Source organism: Leishmania major, chromosome 10 (genome assembly GCF_000002725.2).
Source record: "Leishmania major strain Friedlin complete genome, chromosome 10".
Taxonomy (NCBI): Eukaryota; Euglenozoa; class Kinetoplastea; order Trypanosomatida; family Trypanosomatidae; genus Leishmania; species Leishmania major.
The window spans coordinates 91,402-110,247 of record NC_007251.2 but is presented as its reverse complement, the minus strand read 5'-3'; the positions used below and the strand labels follow the sequence as shown (position 1 = coordinate 110,247).

At 59.8% G+C, this 18,846-nt stretch overlaps 5 protein-coding genes across 5 annotated transcripts; all 5 read right to left on the bottom strand.

Moving 5' to 3' along the window:
* Nucleotides 1-1,097: 1,097 nt before the first annotated feature.
* LMJF_10_0230 (conserved hypothetical protein) lies at nucleotides 1,098-2,354 on the bottom strand (the record flags this gene model as incomplete). The annotated part of the gene is made up of 1 exon (XM_001681303.1): nucleotides 1,098-2,354. The coding sequence occupies one exon, from the start codon at nucleotides 2,352-2,354 to the stop codon at nucleotides 1,098-1,100; it is 1,257 nt and encodes a 418-aa protein (XP_001681355.1).
* A 3,640-nt stretch (nucleotides 2,355-5,994) lies between these two features.
* LMJF_10_0220 (hypothetical protein) lies at nucleotides 5,995-7,467 on the bottom strand (the record flags this gene model as incomplete). The annotated part of the gene is made up of 1 exon (XM_001681302.1): nucleotides 5,995-7,467. The coding sequence occupies one exon, from the start codon at nucleotides 7,465-7,467 to the stop codon at nucleotides 5,995-5,997; it is 1,473 nt and encodes a 490-aa protein (XP_001681354.1).
* A 3,644-nt stretch (nucleotides 7,468-11,111) lies between these two features.
* On the bottom strand, nucleotides 11,112-11,942 carry LMJF_10_0219 (hypothetical protein; the record flags this gene model as incomplete). Its single annotated transcript, XM_001681301.1, has 1 exon — nucleotides 11,112-11,942. The coding sequence occupies one exon, from the start codon at nucleotides 11,940-11,942 to the stop codon at nucleotides 11,112-11,114; it is 831 nt and encodes a 276-aa protein (XP_001681353.1).
* Nucleotides 11,943-12,724: 782 nt separating this feature from the next.
* On the bottom strand, nucleotides 12,725-14,863 carry LMJF_10_0218 (hypothetical protein; the record flags this gene model as incomplete). Its single annotated transcript, XM_001681300.1, has 1 exon — nucleotides 12,725-14,863. One exon carries the CDS (start codon nucleotides 14,861-14,863, stop codon nucleotides 12,725-12,727), a length of 2,139 nt encoding a protein of 712 aa, XP_001681352.1.
* Nucleotides 14,864-16,119: 1,256 nt separating this feature from the next.
* Nucleotides 16,120-17,541, bottom strand: LMJF_10_0210 (putative nucleolar protein; the record flags this gene model as incomplete). Its single annotated transcript, XM_001681299.1, has 1 exon — nucleotides 16,120-17,541. The coding sequence occupies one exon, from the start codon at nucleotides 17,539-17,541 to the stop codon at nucleotides 16,120-16,122; it is 1,422 nt and encodes a 473-aa protein (XP_001681351.1).
* Between the last annotated feature and the right edge of the window lie 1,305 nt (nucleotides 17,542-18,846).

The window sequence follows — 18,846 nt, the reverse complement described above, 5'->3', positions numbered from 1 at the left end:
AGAAGAGCGAAGGGGCGCATGTGGCGTCCGTCGATGGCTCCTCGAGCGGCCGGATGATCCTCACTTGTTGGCGAATTTGTGTGGTCCGCTGTCTGGCCCTTTCGTGTGTTTTCGTTCGGTCTTCGAGCATGACATAGGGAGCTCTCCCTCCCGCCCTTCTCGCAGCTCGCTTGTTCCCGCTCCTCCCCCTCCCCCTCGCTACTCATGGATGCCGTGGCGCGACTCCCGCGTGTGTGCATGTGTGTGGCTGCGCCTAGGGCTCCGCTCCGCTACCCCTCCTCCTCATGCTGTCGGGACACCGCCACGAGCAAGAGGCAGGTTCCACAAGCGCACGCGTACGCTAAGCCAGCCTCTTGCACACGCCCGCATAGACAGACTCTCCAAACGAAAAATAAGGGTTGGGGTGGGTAGATGGGGGAGGGGGGGAGGGGAGCGAGGAAGGACATCCAGCAACGAGGATGCACAGCACACAAGAGGAGGAGGACGAGGAAGAGGAAGAGCCTCATCTTTGAAGCGAGTGAGAAGTCGAAAGATGCTACACGCAGCAAAGAGGAAGCGGTTATTGTCCAAAGAAAAAAAAACTTACAAAATATAACAACCCATCAGCGCCAGAGAAATGACCACACGCGCACACACACGCGCGCGTGCCGATTACGCGCATGCACCCAACCAGCTGCACGCACGCATGTGAGGTATGATGACGTCTAGACGCCTTGGCATACGTTTCCTCCTGCACTTGAATTGTTATCGGTTTTTCTTGCGCTGTGCACGCTCGCCTCTCCGTCTCCGCTTGCGCCTGCACGTGGAGCAGAGCGCCCGAGGAGGCCCGCAGGCCGGGGCTGACGCAAGAGGGGGGGGGGGGAGAGAGAGAGAGAAGGGGGAGGGGAGAGGGCACACGAGGTAAAGCCGCACATATGTGCGTGTTTGTGGCAAAGCGCGTCCACTGTGCAGCGCCTTCACCATCCATGCCGTTATCCGCCGCGGAGCCACTCACGGATTTCTCCACGCATGCACCGGCACGCTGCACCGCCCCCTTCTCCCCTTGCCCTTTTTTTGTTTGTTGCTGCTGTACCTCTGCTTGTGTCCTCACCGCCGCCTTACCCCTTGACCACAAGGTAGATGAGGTTCGCCGTTGTGATGCACCAGGCAGAGATGATCATACCCAGGCCGTCTGTGATGACGAAGCCCTTGAAGTTCACCCGCTGCTCGACGGTGTCGAGCGGGGCACCGTAGATGGCAGTGCTCGGAGGCACCACGCCCGAGGGGCAGAACGTCTTGTATCGAGCGGCGATCGTGATCGCCGAGCACGCCAGCAGGAGGGTCCAGGAGACCGCACCGAAGCCCACCGTGACCCACTTGCACGGGCGGCTATATACGGCCGCAACAGAGAACAGGAACGTGGGGAAGAGAAACGCGTCGCTGATGATGGATAAGACGGCAGCAGCACGCATATGCAGAGTGAGCTGTGGACAGTGGTAGGAGCTCAGCGGCCAGTTCTCCGACAGGCTCTCGTTGCGGTGGTAGATCTCGACGCCCCAGTAAGTGATCTTTAGCGATGTCGTCCTGTCGTAGTGCTCCCACATGTTCTGCGCCGTTCCCACGGTCGCGATCGTCAGCACGCAGCCGCTGATGAAGGAGCTCATGAGGGCGGAGCTGTGGTACTTGGTGCGATGTAGCTCCGACAGGCTGAGGCTTTCGTTCATCCAACGCGCCAGGGTGATGATGCCGAACAACATCAGGGTGAAGGAGATGAAGACAAGGCCGAAGCCGGCGTCAAGGCGGTTGATTCCAGCCGCGTATACCTGATCACCGGCGCAGTTGTGCTTGTGGTACTGGTTCACGATAAGCGCCCAGTCCGTCAGCGAAACCATCACTGTCAAGAAGCCGAATAACATCATCACACCAAGATGGCCGCGGCCCATCATCTGCAGGGCACCGGCAACGAGGCTACCAAGACTCAGCAGGCATCCAACGATCGTGAATGCCTCCATCGCCTGAAACAATTGGCGTTTGTGGTCACACTCGATCTTGCTCCACGGCGTCCCGTTTACATCCCTCCATACCGTCCACTTTCGGCCATGGCCGTCTTTCAGCCACGGCACTGGGAGCGACGCCGCCAGCATGAAGATGAAGCTCACGGACGAGAAGAGGATCCATGAGATCATCACGCACTTGCCCGAGTGCTCCTCTGGCACCGCGCGCAGATCCACGCCGGCCGCCTCATCCAGCGCCTTCGCGTCAGCCTGCGAAGAGGTTAGGCTCACGTTGTTGGGATCAGGGCTGAAGCGCTCGATCGGCTGCTGGTCCACCAGCTCCGTCTCCGCGCGGACCTCCCTGTGGTAGCTGGCCGCCATCTCGGGAGAAGGGATGTGTAGCTGTGCGCGGTTGTGCGAGTAGGGAGGATGCGCTCTGGAAGAGACTCCTGCAGGGCGAGAGGGGGTTGGGGCGGCTGACAAACCTCAGCCTCGTCCGTGATTGGTGCTTGCTTATCTGGAGTGATGCAACGTATTCACCGTTAGGGTGCACGTTGCGGGGGGGAGGGGGAGGGAGGGGAGGAACGACCGTTATTGCTCCTTCCGCTGTGTGCATACCACGCGTGCGTGAGAGACGAACATGGGACCGCGGATGAGACACAGATAGACGTAGCAGATAGAAAGAGTGTGGAGGGGGAGGGTATGAGGGTTTGGTGCACGCTTGCACACGTAGCCGCAACGGAAGGTGGAGGAAACGAATAGAGCAAGGTCACGACGCTCGATGGAGGGCACCGGTGGTGAACGCTACGGGTAAGTCTCACGCGCCCACGACAACGGCGTCGGGCGCCTCACTCACGCTACTCACCATTGACTCTCTCAGAGAGCAAGTGCAGTCCCCAGCTGGGGGGGGGGAGAGGGGGTCGGCTGGAGTGCACCTCGGAGGGTGAGGGTACCCCTGTACGCGTCGCGCCCACGCGTGTGTAGTGGTGCCTGACTGCAAAATGTGCGAGGGGTCGAGGGGGCTCGGCCGCGGTCAAAGTGAGGCAGCTACAGAAACAACGACGAAGTGTTTCGGTTTTGTTTTTCCTCCCCTTCGCGCCCACGTTACGCGCCCCTCGTCTCCATCGGCCCCGTCGCCGTGACGGTTGGCGGTGCCGCGGTGGATGCCGCTTCCTCCTGTTTCCTTACTTGCTTCCTGCTCATTCGCATGCTTCTTCTTTTGGGGGGAGGGGGGATTTTGCCTAGCGCTCTATCCTTCGTTGTTGTGCTGCATGGGGAAGGAGAAGAGGGTGGAAGGGGGGCGGGGCGGGGCATCGAGAGGATGATGGCGTCAACAGTGAGGGGCGCGCGTAGGCACAGACAGGCATATGCGCACCAAAGAGAGAAGGAAAACAGAGCAATTACCAGACTGCGACAGAGAGTGACGGGAAGAATGGACGGCACGCGCACACGCGCACTCGCACCACCTCCCCGCTAAGGGACAACGCGAGAGCCACAAATGGAGACAACGGCTCTTCGTTATACAGAGAACAATGAATAGACATCGCGAGAGGGAGAGGGAAAGAGAGACAGACACAGAAACATTCTATGGCGCTTCGCACATCACCTGCTGAGCGGCACGCTCCTCCCCTCTCACTCGCAAAACACGCGCGCACACACGTGTGCACGGTTGACCAGCCTGAGAAGCGAATCGACAGAGGCAGGTAAACAACACAATAAAAAGTGGTGAAGCACAGGGGACTTCAAGCCCCCCCCCCTCCTCCGCACCCTCATACGCGTGCACGAAAAGACGGGCACACACAGACACACACACACACACACACACACATAAACGCGTATGCGCTTAGGCATTATAAAGCGGGTCAGCAGGACCTCGCTCGTACGCACAAGCGCCCCCTTCCAACAACAAAAAAAATACAGAGAGACGCACACGAGTATCAAGAGATGTGGGAGCATGGAGAAGATCCGAACCGCAGAGAGAAGAGGTGGCTGTGTTGGTGGTGGTGGTGGGGGATTGGTAGGTATGAGGCGAGACCTGCCTTTGGCGAAGGAGGGGAGAGCAGGTGATAGTCAGAGGTAGGCAGAGATACCCCGCTCTCCCTCGAGCAGTGACGGTGTTGTCGAATGCGACCTCGCATCTGAGAAGCCCTGTCTGTCACCTCAGCTGGGGTTGCTCACTCACGCATGCATTTCGACCCCCTTCGTTTCCCTCTAGAGTCTCCCCCCCCCCTCACCGCCGCCGCCACCACCACCGTCAGCGCCGTCCTTTAAGCTCTCCTCTCTCGCTCTTCCTCTGCTCCCTCTCGTCAGCTTATGTGGTGTGGTTGTCCCGGAGTGCAAGGATACACGAACGCCCTTTCACTTTGTTCGGCTCTTCGTGCACTGGCTGCCTCGACCTCGAGCAGCAAAGGAAGATGTAAGGAGATGGGAGAGTGTATGCAGCTCTCCAATACACCTAGGAGACACGTGCAGGCACGCACGCGCGTACGTCGGCACCACCTCCGTGCTGCATGAGAAGGCCAGGCACGATGCACACACACACACACACATACATACACTTTCCGATACACGCAGAGACTCGTGTGCACAGCTGCTCAAGGTAAAATGAGGAGACAATGCAATAAAAACTCGTAATGAATATGGGAGCAGAGCAAACTACGGAAACAACAACAGCAAAGGAAGTGCGATGGAGGGGCGCCAAGCACACGGAGCCCGCCCCCTCGACACACACACTGAGGGAGGCGCAGAGACGCACGCACAGAGAGAGAGAGAGCGCGAAGAGCAACAACTCACTGTGCAATGAGCGGAGACACAAGAGCGGCTGGTTGCAAAGGCCAGCTCGGTGGAGGGAAGAGGGAGGATGGCAGTTGTGTGCAGAGCCGCGCACAAGTACACAGAGAATGCGGGCGAGGAATAAGCGTAGGAAGTGCGCGAGATACTGGTACCAGTAGAACGAGGCAAGCGGCACGGATGGTTGCCGCCATCTCGCCGGTCCCTCAGTGACTCGGGCTATCAAATGATGGACAAGGAGCAAGGCACACGGAAGACAACAACGGCAACGCAAAAACAGAACGAGCGGTACGGAAAGGCCCACACATGCGCACACCCGCACATGTGCGTATATATATATATATATATATATATATATATTACACGCGCGTACACATATGCACACCTGCACACGTGTACGCGCGCGCGCAGAGAGAGAGAGAGAGAGAGACCACTAGCAAGATCGGCAAAAACCGGAACAATAAAAAGGAGGGGAGGGGACGAGGAGGCTGAGAGAAAAGGGGAGAGCAAGGGAAGAACCAATGCAACGTCGGCCCGTGCCGTGTAAAAGAGGTGCCACATGGGGGCATTTGTGGATGCATGGATGTAACGCCAGAGGCGGCGCACAGCGCACCGTTTACGTCTGACCTCTCTCGCCATTCCGCCGCCGCTCCGCCAGCCCCCTCCCGGCTCCCACACGCCTGTCACCTGCGCACGTCTCTTGCATCTCTGCGAAACCACGCAGCAACACACGCCCCTCCCCTGATCTTACCTCGACCTCACAGACGTCGGCGCGCGGACGGAGGACGAGGGATCGCACACGAGCGAGTAAGCAAACCACATGGAAAATGAAAAAAAAAAACATGGAAACAAACGGTGGGGCCCAACACGCCCTACACGCGTAGCCAAGATGAAGAGGGAGGGGAGGGGGTTTCACGCATCTACTGTGTATCGCGCAGTGATGGCTGCCAGCGCCACGGCTGCGGCACCGATGGCTCGGCGGCGCTGCCCTTTAGTTGTTCTTGTTGTTACTAGAAGAGGAGCAAGTATTAGTGTTCGTACAGGCGGTGGTGCGGCGCCAAAGTGTGCGCGGCCGATGCGCCGCTGCCCACGCTGCTATCACATCCGAGACCTTTGGTCGTTCTTCCGGAGGGTGAGGGGAAAGGGGACTTGTTGGATACGCGTGCGCGAGTCTGCGTGGAAGAGCAGCGACATCATAACAGACACACATGGACACCACACACGCACCGCCTTAGATGTCCCACAGGACGGTGTTGAAGATGAGAGCCACAGTGCTGATGGCCCAACCTCCCACAATCAGACCGAAGCCCTCACGCAGGCTGTAGCCACTGAAGTTGATCTGCGCATTTTGGATGCCGGACGGGATGCCGTTGTACCCCATGTCCGTCCAGGACGACTGGCCGCTCGGCGTGGCACCGGTGCACAGGCGGCTGTTCCACGTCACGAGTAGTGTGATCCACGCAGTGAGAGCGAAGATGCAGGAGGCGTAGCCAAAGACGATGGAGATCTTGATGTACTGCGATTTGTAGCAGGCGCCTGTGCCGAGGACGACGGCGAAGAAGAGCCAGATGATGCTCATGATCATAAAAGCCGCCGCGGCCTTCATGCGGTGGGTGATGGCGGGGCACTTGTAGGTGCTGCGGCTCAGGAACGTGGACAGCCGCGTCTTGCGGTCGTAGATACGCACGTGCCACAACGAGACAGACGCCTCGACCTGCGGAAACGCCTTGCCCCACATGGTGTAGGCCTGGCCCACAGAGTACAAGAATATCGTGGCGACGCCGACCGCCACGTAAATGAAGCGCACCGCACGTGTCTTGCCGCTATCAATCGAGCGCGTCCAGTACTTGACGAAGTGTACGCCGAGCACGGTGAAGGCGACTATGTGCATCACCCACCCAATCAGCATCAGCGCGACGCCGGCGTCGAGGTGAGCCACGCCGCCGGCAAAGGTGCCCTTGCCGCAGCGGAAGGAGTGGTAGAGCGCCACCACGAGCGCCCACGAGACGAGCGAGAAGAAAAAGCTGTAGAAGCTGAGGATGAAGGAGGCGCCCATGTGACCCTTGTTCACGCACAGCAGCACACCGCTGATCATGGCGCCAAACGAGGTGACCGTGGCCAACACGGACATGGCAGCCGCGGCCTTCCAGGACTGCATCTCGTACGAGCAGTCGTGGATGTCGCTCACCTCGAGGTCTGGCTGGCCGCCACCTGTCGCACGCCACACGCCGTACTTGCGCCCCGACTCGCCGCGCATCCACGGGATCGGGCAGGAGCTCGTGAGGTGACAGACAAACGCCGCCGCGCTCAACACCGTGTAGACGACGCAGAACACAAGCCCAGCGCCGCCCTCTGGCTGCGTCGTGAGCTCGCTGATCTTTTGTGCCTCTACACCATCCTGGGTGAACTCATCCTCGTCGTCGCTCGAGTACCAATCCGGCCGTGGCAGCATTGCCTCCAGCGCGACGATGGCGCGGCGCCTACGCTCCTCCTCCACAACAGCCTGGCGCTTCAACAGTTCCTTCTTCCTTGCCGCGCGCTCCTTGCGGCTGAGGGACTTGTCATGCCCCAGCTCGAGCACCTCGCTGTCAAAGTCACGCCTCAAGTCGTCGTCTGTCACAGAGGCACTGGTGCGGTTGGTCGCTACACCCTCCTCCTGAGGCGACCAGTTGGGGAACTCAGATTGGCGTGCACGGTACGACATGATTATAGCGCTCTCGAAGAGTCTGAGTCACCGTACATACACATAGGCTGTCTGACGGCCGCGACAGAAGAGGAAACGCGAACGGCAAAGAAGGTGCCGTGCCGTGCGGTGGGCGAGGCGGGCGGTTCAACAGTGAATGCCAACAGGGGTGCACACAAGACCAGTCTGTGCCTGTGTGTGTGTGTGTGTGTGTGTGTGTTAGGGACTCCACTCTTTCTCACACGCACGCGTGTGCACGCTACAACGAAACCAAACAACAACAAAAAACTAATAGGCGACGCGCGTACGCACGCACACACTCGCGTTAAGAAGAAAAGAAAATCAAACGAGAAGGAAGCCGCCCAATACGCCACAGCAATTACGGCGCTTGTGCGGGAGTGCGTGAGGGGCGCAGTGAGAGGAAGCGAGGGGGGACTGGTGTGTACGAATTGTTGTACTCGGTGCGGTCCCTGGCTGCGCGGACTCTCGTGGCCGTGACCACAGGCTCAATGACACAGACACACGGACTCACGCAATACCAACACCAGAAATAAGAGCCAACGCTGCTTGGTGAATGAGGCCCACGCACCCGTCTGCGATCAGAAGCGAGACCGTACTAGAGAGGTGGAGGCAGGCGAGTAGGATGAGATGGAAGAGGCTGCACGAGAGCCAAGATACGAGAAGCGCTGCTGCAAGTGAGACGGTGACCGAGAGACACCGAGACACTTCAATGCGGATGAGGACAACGGCAATCCGGCAACCCAACAACAAACCAAAAAAAAAGCTAGCGTGTGTGCGGCTGTGCGAGAAGGGAATGAGTATAGATATACGTGCATATATACACATATATATATATATATGTGTGTGTGTGTATAGGCGAATTAGTCGGTCTGTGTAGCGAGCGGACGGGGGGGGGAAGGGGTGCAGGGAAGGTGGCGTGAGTGGTGGGGGTACAGTCCGCCGTGCACGCGACAGCGACAGAGGGAGAGGTCGGCGGAAGAGCGCCGATACACATACACCCACACACAAAAACACAAATGACAATGAAGACAGAGAAGTACAATAAGCGGAAAAGGAGAGATGAGACGCAGCCGTTCTGAGGGCGTGTCTACGCGCACGTTAGTTTGGTCCGCGTGACGGTGGTGGTGATGGCCGTCACTCCCTTTTCTGAGGGGGAGGAACGAAGAAGAGAATGGTGAGGCCGGAGGCCTTCTTGAAACCAACAACGGTTGAGGAGGAGGAGGAGAGGGAGGGGGGGGTCTTGTCGAGATAGTCTTCGTCACAAGGCGGGGGGGGGGGTGAGAGAAGTGTGTAGAAAGCGGACAAGTGGCCCTTGTGCGCGCGGGGGCGTTGGATGCGCGTACGGGCTCGTAGGGGCCTTCAACGGGAGAGCGAAAAAAGAGACAGGGAAGGTGCTGGGGCGGCTTCCTGGAGGCGCGCGAAGTGTTGGTGGTAGCGGTGAAGAGGGAATGGTGGGCAGTGGACGAGAGGGTGTGAAGCTCGAAGCCGTTCAGACGAAACCGAACGGTAAAACGCGAGAAGTGAGGCGTGTGGGGACGGGTGAGAGAGATGGACCCCTTCGCTGAGGAAGTAGGTGCTGCGGAAACAAACAAACAACAGCAAAAAGAAAAGCATGTGCACTTCAGCGAACGCGAGAGGTGTTGGGGGTGGGAGGTGGGCTTCTGCGTACCAACTCTGCTGACATGGGCTGTCAATGCCGTTTTTTGATGTAGCTTACCCCCTCGCGTGTGCGGCATCGACAAATTCGATGCCAGTGAGCGGCAAGGCGCGCTTGTCTCATGCGAGGCGTCGTCTGCCGCCATCATTGGCGACACCAGCCTCACGAGATGGACGCTGCTGTTACATGCTTCTTCTATTGTCTCTGCTCTTTGGCTCCACACATGGAGGTCGACGACACGACACGTTGCACCACAAACTCTGATTGCCTCTTGTCGGTTGCCCACCACGCACCGTGGTTCGAACGCGCTGGTAGGACGGGTGGGGGCATTGCGCGACGGATGTGAGCAAGGCAGCAACAACAATAACAACACGCCTGAAAAAAGTAAACAAGCAAGCGCCAAGGCTGGGAAACGGAAAACCAGATGCGATGTGTGTGAGAGAGAGAGAGGAGACATTGCACAGAGGAGACCCCACACACGCATGCGCACGCGCACACGCCACTGCCGAGGCCGTGAGACACAGATTCACAACACGAAAAGAGCAACATGAACGGAACAGAGGAGGAAGCCGCCAGCACCGGCACGGTGCACCATTCCGCCGATGAGTTGCGGCTGGCAACGAGAGAAAACAACGGGAATGACAGACGCGGAAACATACACGCGTTGCTGCGTCAGCAGCAGAAGTGGGCACCTCGTGGACGAGGACGAGGACGAGGGGGGGGGAGATGAGGCGTTTGACCGGCGTCTGAAATCCCACCGATAGTGAGCTCATCACGGAGTGAAGGGAGGATGAGGGATACTACGGCGGACAGATGAAGAAATACTGGAGGTGAAGAATGGTGAGGCTTATATATGTGTGTCTGTGGTGGGGGGAGGGGGGGGCGGTGTTCATAAGAAGACACGAGAGGGTGGTCGCGTTGCATACCGATGCATACACACGAGGCACAGCGACCACATCTTCCTCCCTCTTCCCATTCACCTGTCCGTGAGCGCTCGCTACTTTACATGCGGCGAGGAGCACAAGGCGTATAAGGTTACAGCACACACACACACACACACACACACAAACATACCTACACATGCACATATATATATATATATATATGTACATGCACATTTAAGGAAGGAGAGGGCGAAATGGACAGGTATGAGCGCCAACGAATTAAAGACATCCACCTCGTAAAAGAGCAAGACGGCACCGACACACACCAACACATCTACACACACACATACACACATACACACACACACCGAAACCTCCACAGACAACGCTGTAAAGACTGACACAACGTTGAGAGAAAAAAGGAGTTTGTATGGATGGCAGGCGTGTGTGTGTGTGTGTGTGTGTGTGCATGGATAGGAGGAGGGAGGGGGGGGGAGCTTAAGGCGGAAGATGCACAAGAGGACGATGAGAATGGAAGGGGAGAGGGAGGGAGAACACCCGCCGTCAAAGAGAGGGAGACAATGATAATAGAAAGCCAAGGTGGAGGAGGACAACGGCACGCCGCGAAGGCCACATTATGGAAGGCCTGCACTGATGCACAGACATACACTGAAGGCGGCACACGCAAACACACACCAAGTAATCAGAGTCTTTTCTCGCAATGTCTGTGTCTGTTTCTGTGTCGCTGTGGGTGTTGAGGAATTGCGAAGCGGCTGGTCTGTGAGCACCCCCCCCCCCACACACACACCATCCCCACGTTGATGTAACGTGTACGTGTGCGTGTGTGTATGTGTAAGTGTGCGATTAGGAGAGGCAGAGCACCTCCAGTGATGCGCGTGCACGACGGTTATGGGGGAGGGGTTGACCTGGATGCACATGTCACACCGGCTGCTTCTCCTTTTTCCTGTGCGCATCCGTCCACTTTCGCTGCCATCATTCGCTCGGCCACACACACACACCCGCGCGCGCGCACGAGATCTAAGGTTCATCCAGACGATTGTGCATATGGGCTACGTTTATGTGCACATAGTAGGCGCCTAATTTCAAACAAAGTGCTGCCCCTCAACCTCGGGGTGGTTCCTCTGATTGCTTACCGGCGCCGGCTCGTGCGCCAGGCTATAGCAGCCGTTACCCACGCCATGCGAATCGTCGTCTTCGGCTTTGGGGTGCCGGCGGTGTTTTCGCCTTTCCTCCTGAAGCATGGCCTCGTAGGTCGTCTTCAGCGATGGAGACGGCCAGCAGCACCCGCACGCGAAGAAGATGGCGCATGTGACAACAGTGAAGGGGATCATTATAATGCCCGTGATACAGCCCGTGCTGCACAGGCGGTGGTTGTAGCCCTCGTCCGGCTGGCCATAAGCTGGCGCAGACGGGCTCTGCGAAGAGACGGTGGCACATGTCCAGTTCGAGCACTTGCTGCCCAAAGACGGGAATACGGTTAAACGGTAGTGGTTGCACGCGTAGCAGCCGAGGAGGGAGAGTCGGTACGGGAAGCCGGGGGTGCTGAAGAACTCCTTGGCGGCAGCACCAAATTCGGCGAGGCCCGTCGTATTCGTACCCTGCAGCGCGCGCACAAGGCAGGCGTAATACGCATTGTAGCCCACCTCCAGCGTGTTGCACGGGACAGACGACTCGGAGGTGGCCACGCCGTCGCAGAAGCCGTCTGCTGTTATGGTGGGTGTGACATTCAGCGTCGTGGTGCACCGGGCAACTACACAGGCCTGCACAGCCGCATCGCTGTAGTCGATGCTCGCCAGCGGGTTTGTCGGGTCACTGCACATCTGGCCCGCCAGCGCCGTGGCATTCGTTGCAGCCAGCAGCACCGTCGCCGCCACCACGGCTGCTACAACGGTGAGCTTGCAAATCGTCGTCATGGTGTGCGTGAACAGACTACGAGCGAAAGGGAAAAGGAACGCGAACCATGAAACGCCCGGACGACAGCAGTGCGCAGGGGTGCAGCACTGGGTGCGAGAGCGAAGAGGAGGGAATAACGGGGTCCGTAGCGCGACGGCTACGGATGCGGCTCCTTCCGTTGTCAATGCTGCTACTGCTGCTGCTTGAAGTTGGGGCTCGATGAGAGTCGCAGTGGTACGAGTGGTGATCGCTGCAGTGAAGGCGAAAATGGTAGCGCTGGTAATGGTGGGGTATGTGCGTATGCCCGGGGACGACAGAGCGCGAGATGGGCGTGATGGCGGATGTGGGGTGTGCGAAGGGATGGACTCAATGGGAGCACTTTTTTGAGGGCGGTGTCGCAGTGTGTGTGTGTGTGGGGGGGGGAGGGGCGGGTTTGGACGAGGAATGAGAATGGACGCATAGCAGAGAAACGGTGCTGACGGCTAAGCAGGGGACGTGGCGGGGGTGGGCGGGCATGTGGCCACAGCAGCAGCAGCAGCACGTGACACACATGCACAAGACTGCCACCACGTTCGCGCGCGTTCACACAGTCCGAAACGCGAAGGTGAGCAAAGGCACGCAACGTGCCCGCTGCCTCCATTTTGGCACGACCGACGCGGGCACGACGAGGGAGGGCATGGCGGGACGGAGGGGTCCCCAGTGCTGTACTCGTTTTGTGTTGAGGGAGGGACGAGGCGACTGTGGGCTCAGCTGCGCACATGCATAGAGGCCGAAAGAGAGGTTAAGGGAGACGCCACCGCCGTTACGCGGGTGGCAACATGCTCGATAGCTCCTTGGTCAGCGCGCCCCAGTCGCCGTCATCTACGTGGCACACAACATCTTCCACGGTCGGCGTCCACGCAGTCGCTTCACATGCTAGGGTAGTGCCATCAGCCGCCAACGTTCGCGCACGGCGACGCGATGACCAGCGCTGCACATCGGCTCGCAGTGCGCGCAGCTGCCGGTGCTGCTCGGCCGAGTCGCCAGCCGCCTCGTACAGCTGTGCCGCCCTCCATCGCAGTTTGCCCAACATGCGCAGCGTCCACAGCACCTCTTCAACTGCAGCGGCGGACGGAATTGCGGTGCAGGTGTCAGTGTTCTGCAGGCACGATGGCACAGGCCACGGACAGTGCCAGCCCAGCAGTCCACGTGCGACGGGCAGCGCCTTGACGCACTGCTCCGCCAATGCCCGGAGCGCAGACGGCGAAAACTGAGCAGCCTTGGTAGTCGCCTCTGCAGCCGTACGGTCGAGCCCCCGTCGCCGGCCTGTTAGCACGACTTGCGACCGATTAGCAACGGCAACGACGAGCTGACGGCGCGCAGTGTACAGAACCCACTGCAGCGGGGTAGGCGCCAGCGTCTGGCTCCCACCGGCATCCGAGGTAACGGCCGCACCTCCCTTTGCCCTTGAAACGAGCAGAGACGCCCTCCACTCCACGGCAACGCGAGCAGGCGCCAGAGCGCCATCGTTCGCAAGCTTCTCTGCCCAGTGGCGTGCGTGGGCCTCAGCTACCACGTCATCCGAAGACCACGCTTGGCACAGAAGAATGTGGTTGAAGTACACTGGCGCGCTCCGCACACGGACGGAGGCGAGGACGTGGTCGCGCAGAGCCGGCGGAAAGGCCACGTCGTGCGACATCTCGGCGGCGTGAGAGCGACTTCGCTCCTCGCGCACTGTCAAGGGGAGAAGGGCGGCCGGCCCAGACTGCACTGACAGGTCGTGCGTCAGCACAAACAGCACGCCCCCCTGCGAAGCGATGGCGCTGGCTTGATAAGACTGCAGCGCCTCTGCCCAGGCATCTCGTGCCGTTGCCACTGACAGCGGATCGCTGACTCCACCTTCACACCGCGCGAGTCGCTGGAATGCGTCCGTGCCGTCCTCAGCGTGCGCTTGCGCAGAGCGAATATGGTTCACGTAGATCACCCTCGTGACATCGACAGCGCAGCGGACATCCAGCGGGTGCGAGGATGCCGGTGTGCACTCGGTGAGCTGTACAGACAGGGCAGCGTAGCGCGGGCACCTCTCGGCAGCTGATGTGAGTGGTGTGGAAGATGCGATCGTTCTCTCGTCGTGGTGGGCAACAGCGTCGCGCTGCAGCCGTACACCGAGGCCAAAGTGCAACGAGGCCATTATGACGTCCCCGCAGTCGCTCACGCACAGTGGCGGGCACGCGGTGGCCAGCGGTGGCCCAGCGACGATGCGCGAAGCAGCCACACAGAGAACAAGCTCCAATGCCCATGTGACCACCCAGCCTCGACCGCGCATGCCACCGCCATCTGTGTCGGTGCCGCATCGAGGCTGCATTGCACTCGGCGACGGCGGTGGCAGGGCAGCAGTCGCGCGACAGTACCGATTCAGTACTGCCACAGCGCTCATGCCCAAGGCGGAATCGGCCCCGTTCAATCGCTCGTGCGGCAGGAGGCCCAGCAGGTGCGACAGTCGCGACCGCAGCGCCGCCATGGTGCACCCAGTTATCACGGCCTTGGCCTCTGGAGAAAGTAAACCGTGAGCTCCAACAGAGTACACCTGCAGGAAGGCGCTCCCACTGCGCCCGTCTGCTGCCTCGTACGCGCGGCAAAGCCCGTCGAGGGGGACGGCGCTGGACAGCTCCGGTGGTGAGTTCGGTGATGACTTCGCCTCAGCAGTGCGCGGCACCTTCGTGCCACCGGCGCGCGGCGTCGATGACTCCGCAGGCGCGCACGGTGACAGCGCGCCGCGAGGGTCGATGAAGTACCGTATGCTGCCAGCCATCACGCATGGCGCGTCAGGCCATCCCACCCATTCCTCGATCACCGGGGGTGAAGACGCGCACAAGTAGACGTCGCTCAACTGCTCCGTGGGAGCGGCTGCGGCAGCGCCATCATGCCCGGTTGGTCGGAGAAGATAGGACGTGCGAAGCATGGCTCCAACAGGCGAATGAGAGACAAGAAAAGAGATAGAAGATGCTCACAAGTGGAGCTGCGCATGCACACATGCATGCATTCTCTCTTGATGGAACAGAGCGTGTGTGCGCTGCAGCTCTGCGTATGCGCATGTAAGGGGTGTCGGGGTACCACCTGACGGCGAGAAGAGCGAGAGAGACGAGCAGTCGTGACGCGAAGTACAACAAGTCGGCGTGCCTGCGTGCATGTACGCAGGGAGGCCGCCGTGCTGAGTGCAGGGGAGGGGGGGGGTGCAACCGTCAGTGATCACCGATCACTGACGATAGCAGGGTAAGAGAAAGGGCTGCCCTTCAGAAAAGGGGCGCCGAGATGGATGAGACGAGAAGGGTACTGAGAGCGCGGCGCCTTCGTTCCTGCGTACGTGTGCCACTGTTGTGCCCCCCTCCTAGCGCTAGCCACCCCCTCCACCGCCCCTCCTCCACTGCAGCATACACAGGCTGTCACATGAGTTCACTCACCAAGGAAGAGGAGAGGAATGAAGAAGCGAAGACGCACAGCGTACAGGAGGACGCCCACGCTGACACGCGCAACGCACCTGCTGCGCTTCTCCCCCCCCCATCTGGGAGCTGGCGGGGCGGCAAGGAGGGGGGGGGGAAGTTGTCTGCAGCGTCTCTATTTTGTTTTAATGCCGAACTGCCAGAAACGGAGACAAGAGTGAAGGGAAAGGAAAACGGCGCCCGACGGAGTGTGCGCATGTGCATCTACCGCACACACACACACACACACACACACACGTCGTGGTGGGAAGAGAAGGGAGACGGCACTTTCTCTTTCCTTTAACCTTCTCTTCATCGCTGAGCTGTATTTTAGTTATCGCTGTCGTCTCCGCACGTCAGCCGCGCACACGCGGTGCCTGCGCAAACATCTCCGGGCCCGCGCTCGCCGTGCGCGTGTGCGTGGGTACTTCTCAAGGACACCCGCGCTGACGGAAGTCGACTTAGCATGAAAACAAAACACAAGCACACACACACACACACACACACACAGAGAAAGAGGGAGGGAAAGCTTGGAGGGAACAACAACCAACAAGACGACGTGCAGATGAGATCGGCCAGAGCCGACCACAAGAGCGACAACGACGATCCACACCACGACAGAGGAGGACGCACACACACACACACACACACTTATGGCACCACGGAAGGTAATGACGGGGGCGAGAGGGCCACGCTGCAGGGCGTATTGCTTTTCCGCTCCCGTGCGCGCTGCGCTACCTTACCCGGACTCAGAGGCGGCCACGACCTTGCGGCTCTTCTTCTTCGGCGTCTCCTCGGTGTCCTCGTTCGCCTGCTTGCGGTTACGCTTACGGAGGATGCGCTGGTACTGCTCCAGCGCCTCAGCCATCGCGGCCTTGTTGCTCGGGGGCTTGTTGCCAGTGTCAAAGAAGTTCAGGCGGGCCTCGACCTGCTCGCGCAGCTTCTCACCAAACACTGTCGGGGGGGCGTCCATGAAGCAGTCGATGCGGCACGCGAGTGCGGCCTTGTTGGCGAGGTAGCGCGAGATCTTGCCACGGTTCTCCTTGGACGCGCGCTGGATAAAAGACGAGTGGAAGATGAGGCCGTACTTGGGGGTGTTGCCCTTCTTCTTCTTGAGGGCGCGGAAGAGCGCCTTCTCGGCACCCAGGATCTGGATCGTGCTGGCAGGGGACTTGGCGAGGTTTGTGAGAGAGCCGGCCTTGGAGATGAGCTTCGCGCCAATGGTCTGCCCCATCAGCTGCGTCAGGTTCGGGGCCACCAGCATCATCTTGTCCACGAGGTACTGCGCCAGGGCCACGCGATACTGCCCCAGCGATGCGACACGCTTCGCAAAGGTCCGGATGCAGTCCCAGTCCACCTCCGCCATGTCGCCGCCCATCGACGTCACTGCCTTCTCGTACACGCGCGCCGCGAGCGCCTCGTCGCCCTCGAGGATGTCGCCCAGCTGCGCCTTTACATCCTCCTCTGGCGCCTCCTCCAGTGAGTTGCGGTTACCGATGAGCAACGCCACATTGGCGTACTTGAGCGGCTCCGGAACCTCCTTGGCCAGCTCGGGGAAGTGCCAGCCATACCACTCCTTCACCCGCATGCCCAGCAGGTTCACACCTTTGTCCATGTGCTCCATCAGCGCCGACGCCTGGATGATCATGTTATCGCTGCGGTGCACGTTAAACTTGACCTTGTTACGCGAGAACGCATGACCGAGACCGCACTGAGCGCGCGGCACATCGCCCTCGTTGTGCTCCGGCAGCAGCTTCTCAGCGTGGAGGCGGATGCAGCGGCTAATCTCGGCTACGGTCTCGTTGCACAAGACCGGGATGTTGAGCTCGTCGTGGATGGCGCTGCCCAGTTTCGGGTCCTGCACGCCGAGCTCCCAGTTCGCCTCGTTCTTGGCGACCTTCTTCGCGAAGGCGGCGGTGAGGAAGTTGTTGAGGAAGGTGCTCATCAGGTTCTCGGAGATGCACACCGCGTCCTCGAGCGCGTTCTCAGGCGACTCGAAGGGCGCAAACGACACGAGCTTCACCCACGGCGAAAAGGTGCTGAAGCGCTGCAGCTCTTTCTGCAGCGCAACGTCCTCGGCGCCGATTTCCTCGGTCGTGCGAACCTTGAAGATGGCGTAGCCTGTCGGCGCCTCGTACAGCGTGTACAGCGTTCTCGACATGATCGACTCGCGCGAGCGTTGTCGAAAGCGTTTATGTGAGCTACGAGGGGAGGGAAGGAAGTGGGGGAGGGGGGATGGGGAGAGGCGAAGGTGGCCAGTGGACAGGAGAACCGTGATCAAACGCCTCGTGCGATGCAGCGACGCGTAGGCGATCCTTGATTAGTAGGTGTATTCTTACTGTGCGCTTGCGTTTGTGTCACATGCGTAGCAGGGATTGCGCATGTGGGTGTGGGATGCACACAATGTTGTGCCGCCGTGTGCGCGAGGGAGAGGGAGAGGGGAGAGGGGAGAGGCGTTGCAGCAGAGAAGTTCGTGAGGGAGGAATAAAGAGCAAGACCGAAGAGCGGTGCATCACACGGTGCCCCTTTCCCTCTTCCTCCTCCGGCAGGTGTACACACACGCCCCTCAACAGCGTGCCAGGTAGAGGCTAGAGAGCATCCCACAGTCACCATCAAGCGCCAAAGAAGGAAAGTCGCAGCGGCGGTCACTTCCGATTTCGCTCTCGTCTTTGTTCCTGCGTTGCCTGCGTGTTGCATCAGCGGGTTACCACCACATCCAACATTGCCTCTTGCGTGCACTCATGTCTATCGGTGCGTGGGACACTAGGAGAGCCACGGAGCAGAGCGAGAGTGGGGCGTGGGCCGAAGAAGACAAGGAAAAGGAGTGGGCACCGCCTCTCCCAGGTGCCGCACATTGTCTTTCCGCAACCAACGCATCGAATACACACACACGCAACGCTGATAGCGGCGAGGCCAATAAGGGAAGAGGGGGGGGAGGGAAGGCAGGCAAAACAGCAACACAACACGAAAAAAGTGGAAGACAAGGCGATCCGGCAAGTGGGCAACAAGCGTTGGAGCACGCGTCGCACGACGGAATGAGAAAAGGACGGCGGTGAGAGTCGGGAGACGAGGGGGGGGGGTGGCGCATCCGGCACAAAGCGAAGGCGGTGTAGGCTGTTGGAAGCAGAGACGGACATCGCGTCTCTTTCGAACGTGTTCCTCCTGCCCGACAACATGAGGTCAAACTCCGCTCTACGCGCCCCGGCTCGTCGCAGGCCCCATCGCGTCGTGCACAGCAGCCGTAGACACACGCGTTGCAGCCAACGCGCCGCCTCCTCCCTCCCCCCAGTCATCGGCGAGCACGTAACCTGCCTCGAACTCTACCGACCACCTGTTCTGCAGGTCGCCTCGCAGCCGCTCGCATTGTGCCGGTCGCCGCCTCGTGCACCTCTCCGGGTGCCACTCAGGCTCCCCGCATCAGTGGGTGGTGCGAGAGCCGGGGGCAAGACACGTTCGAGTCACGCGG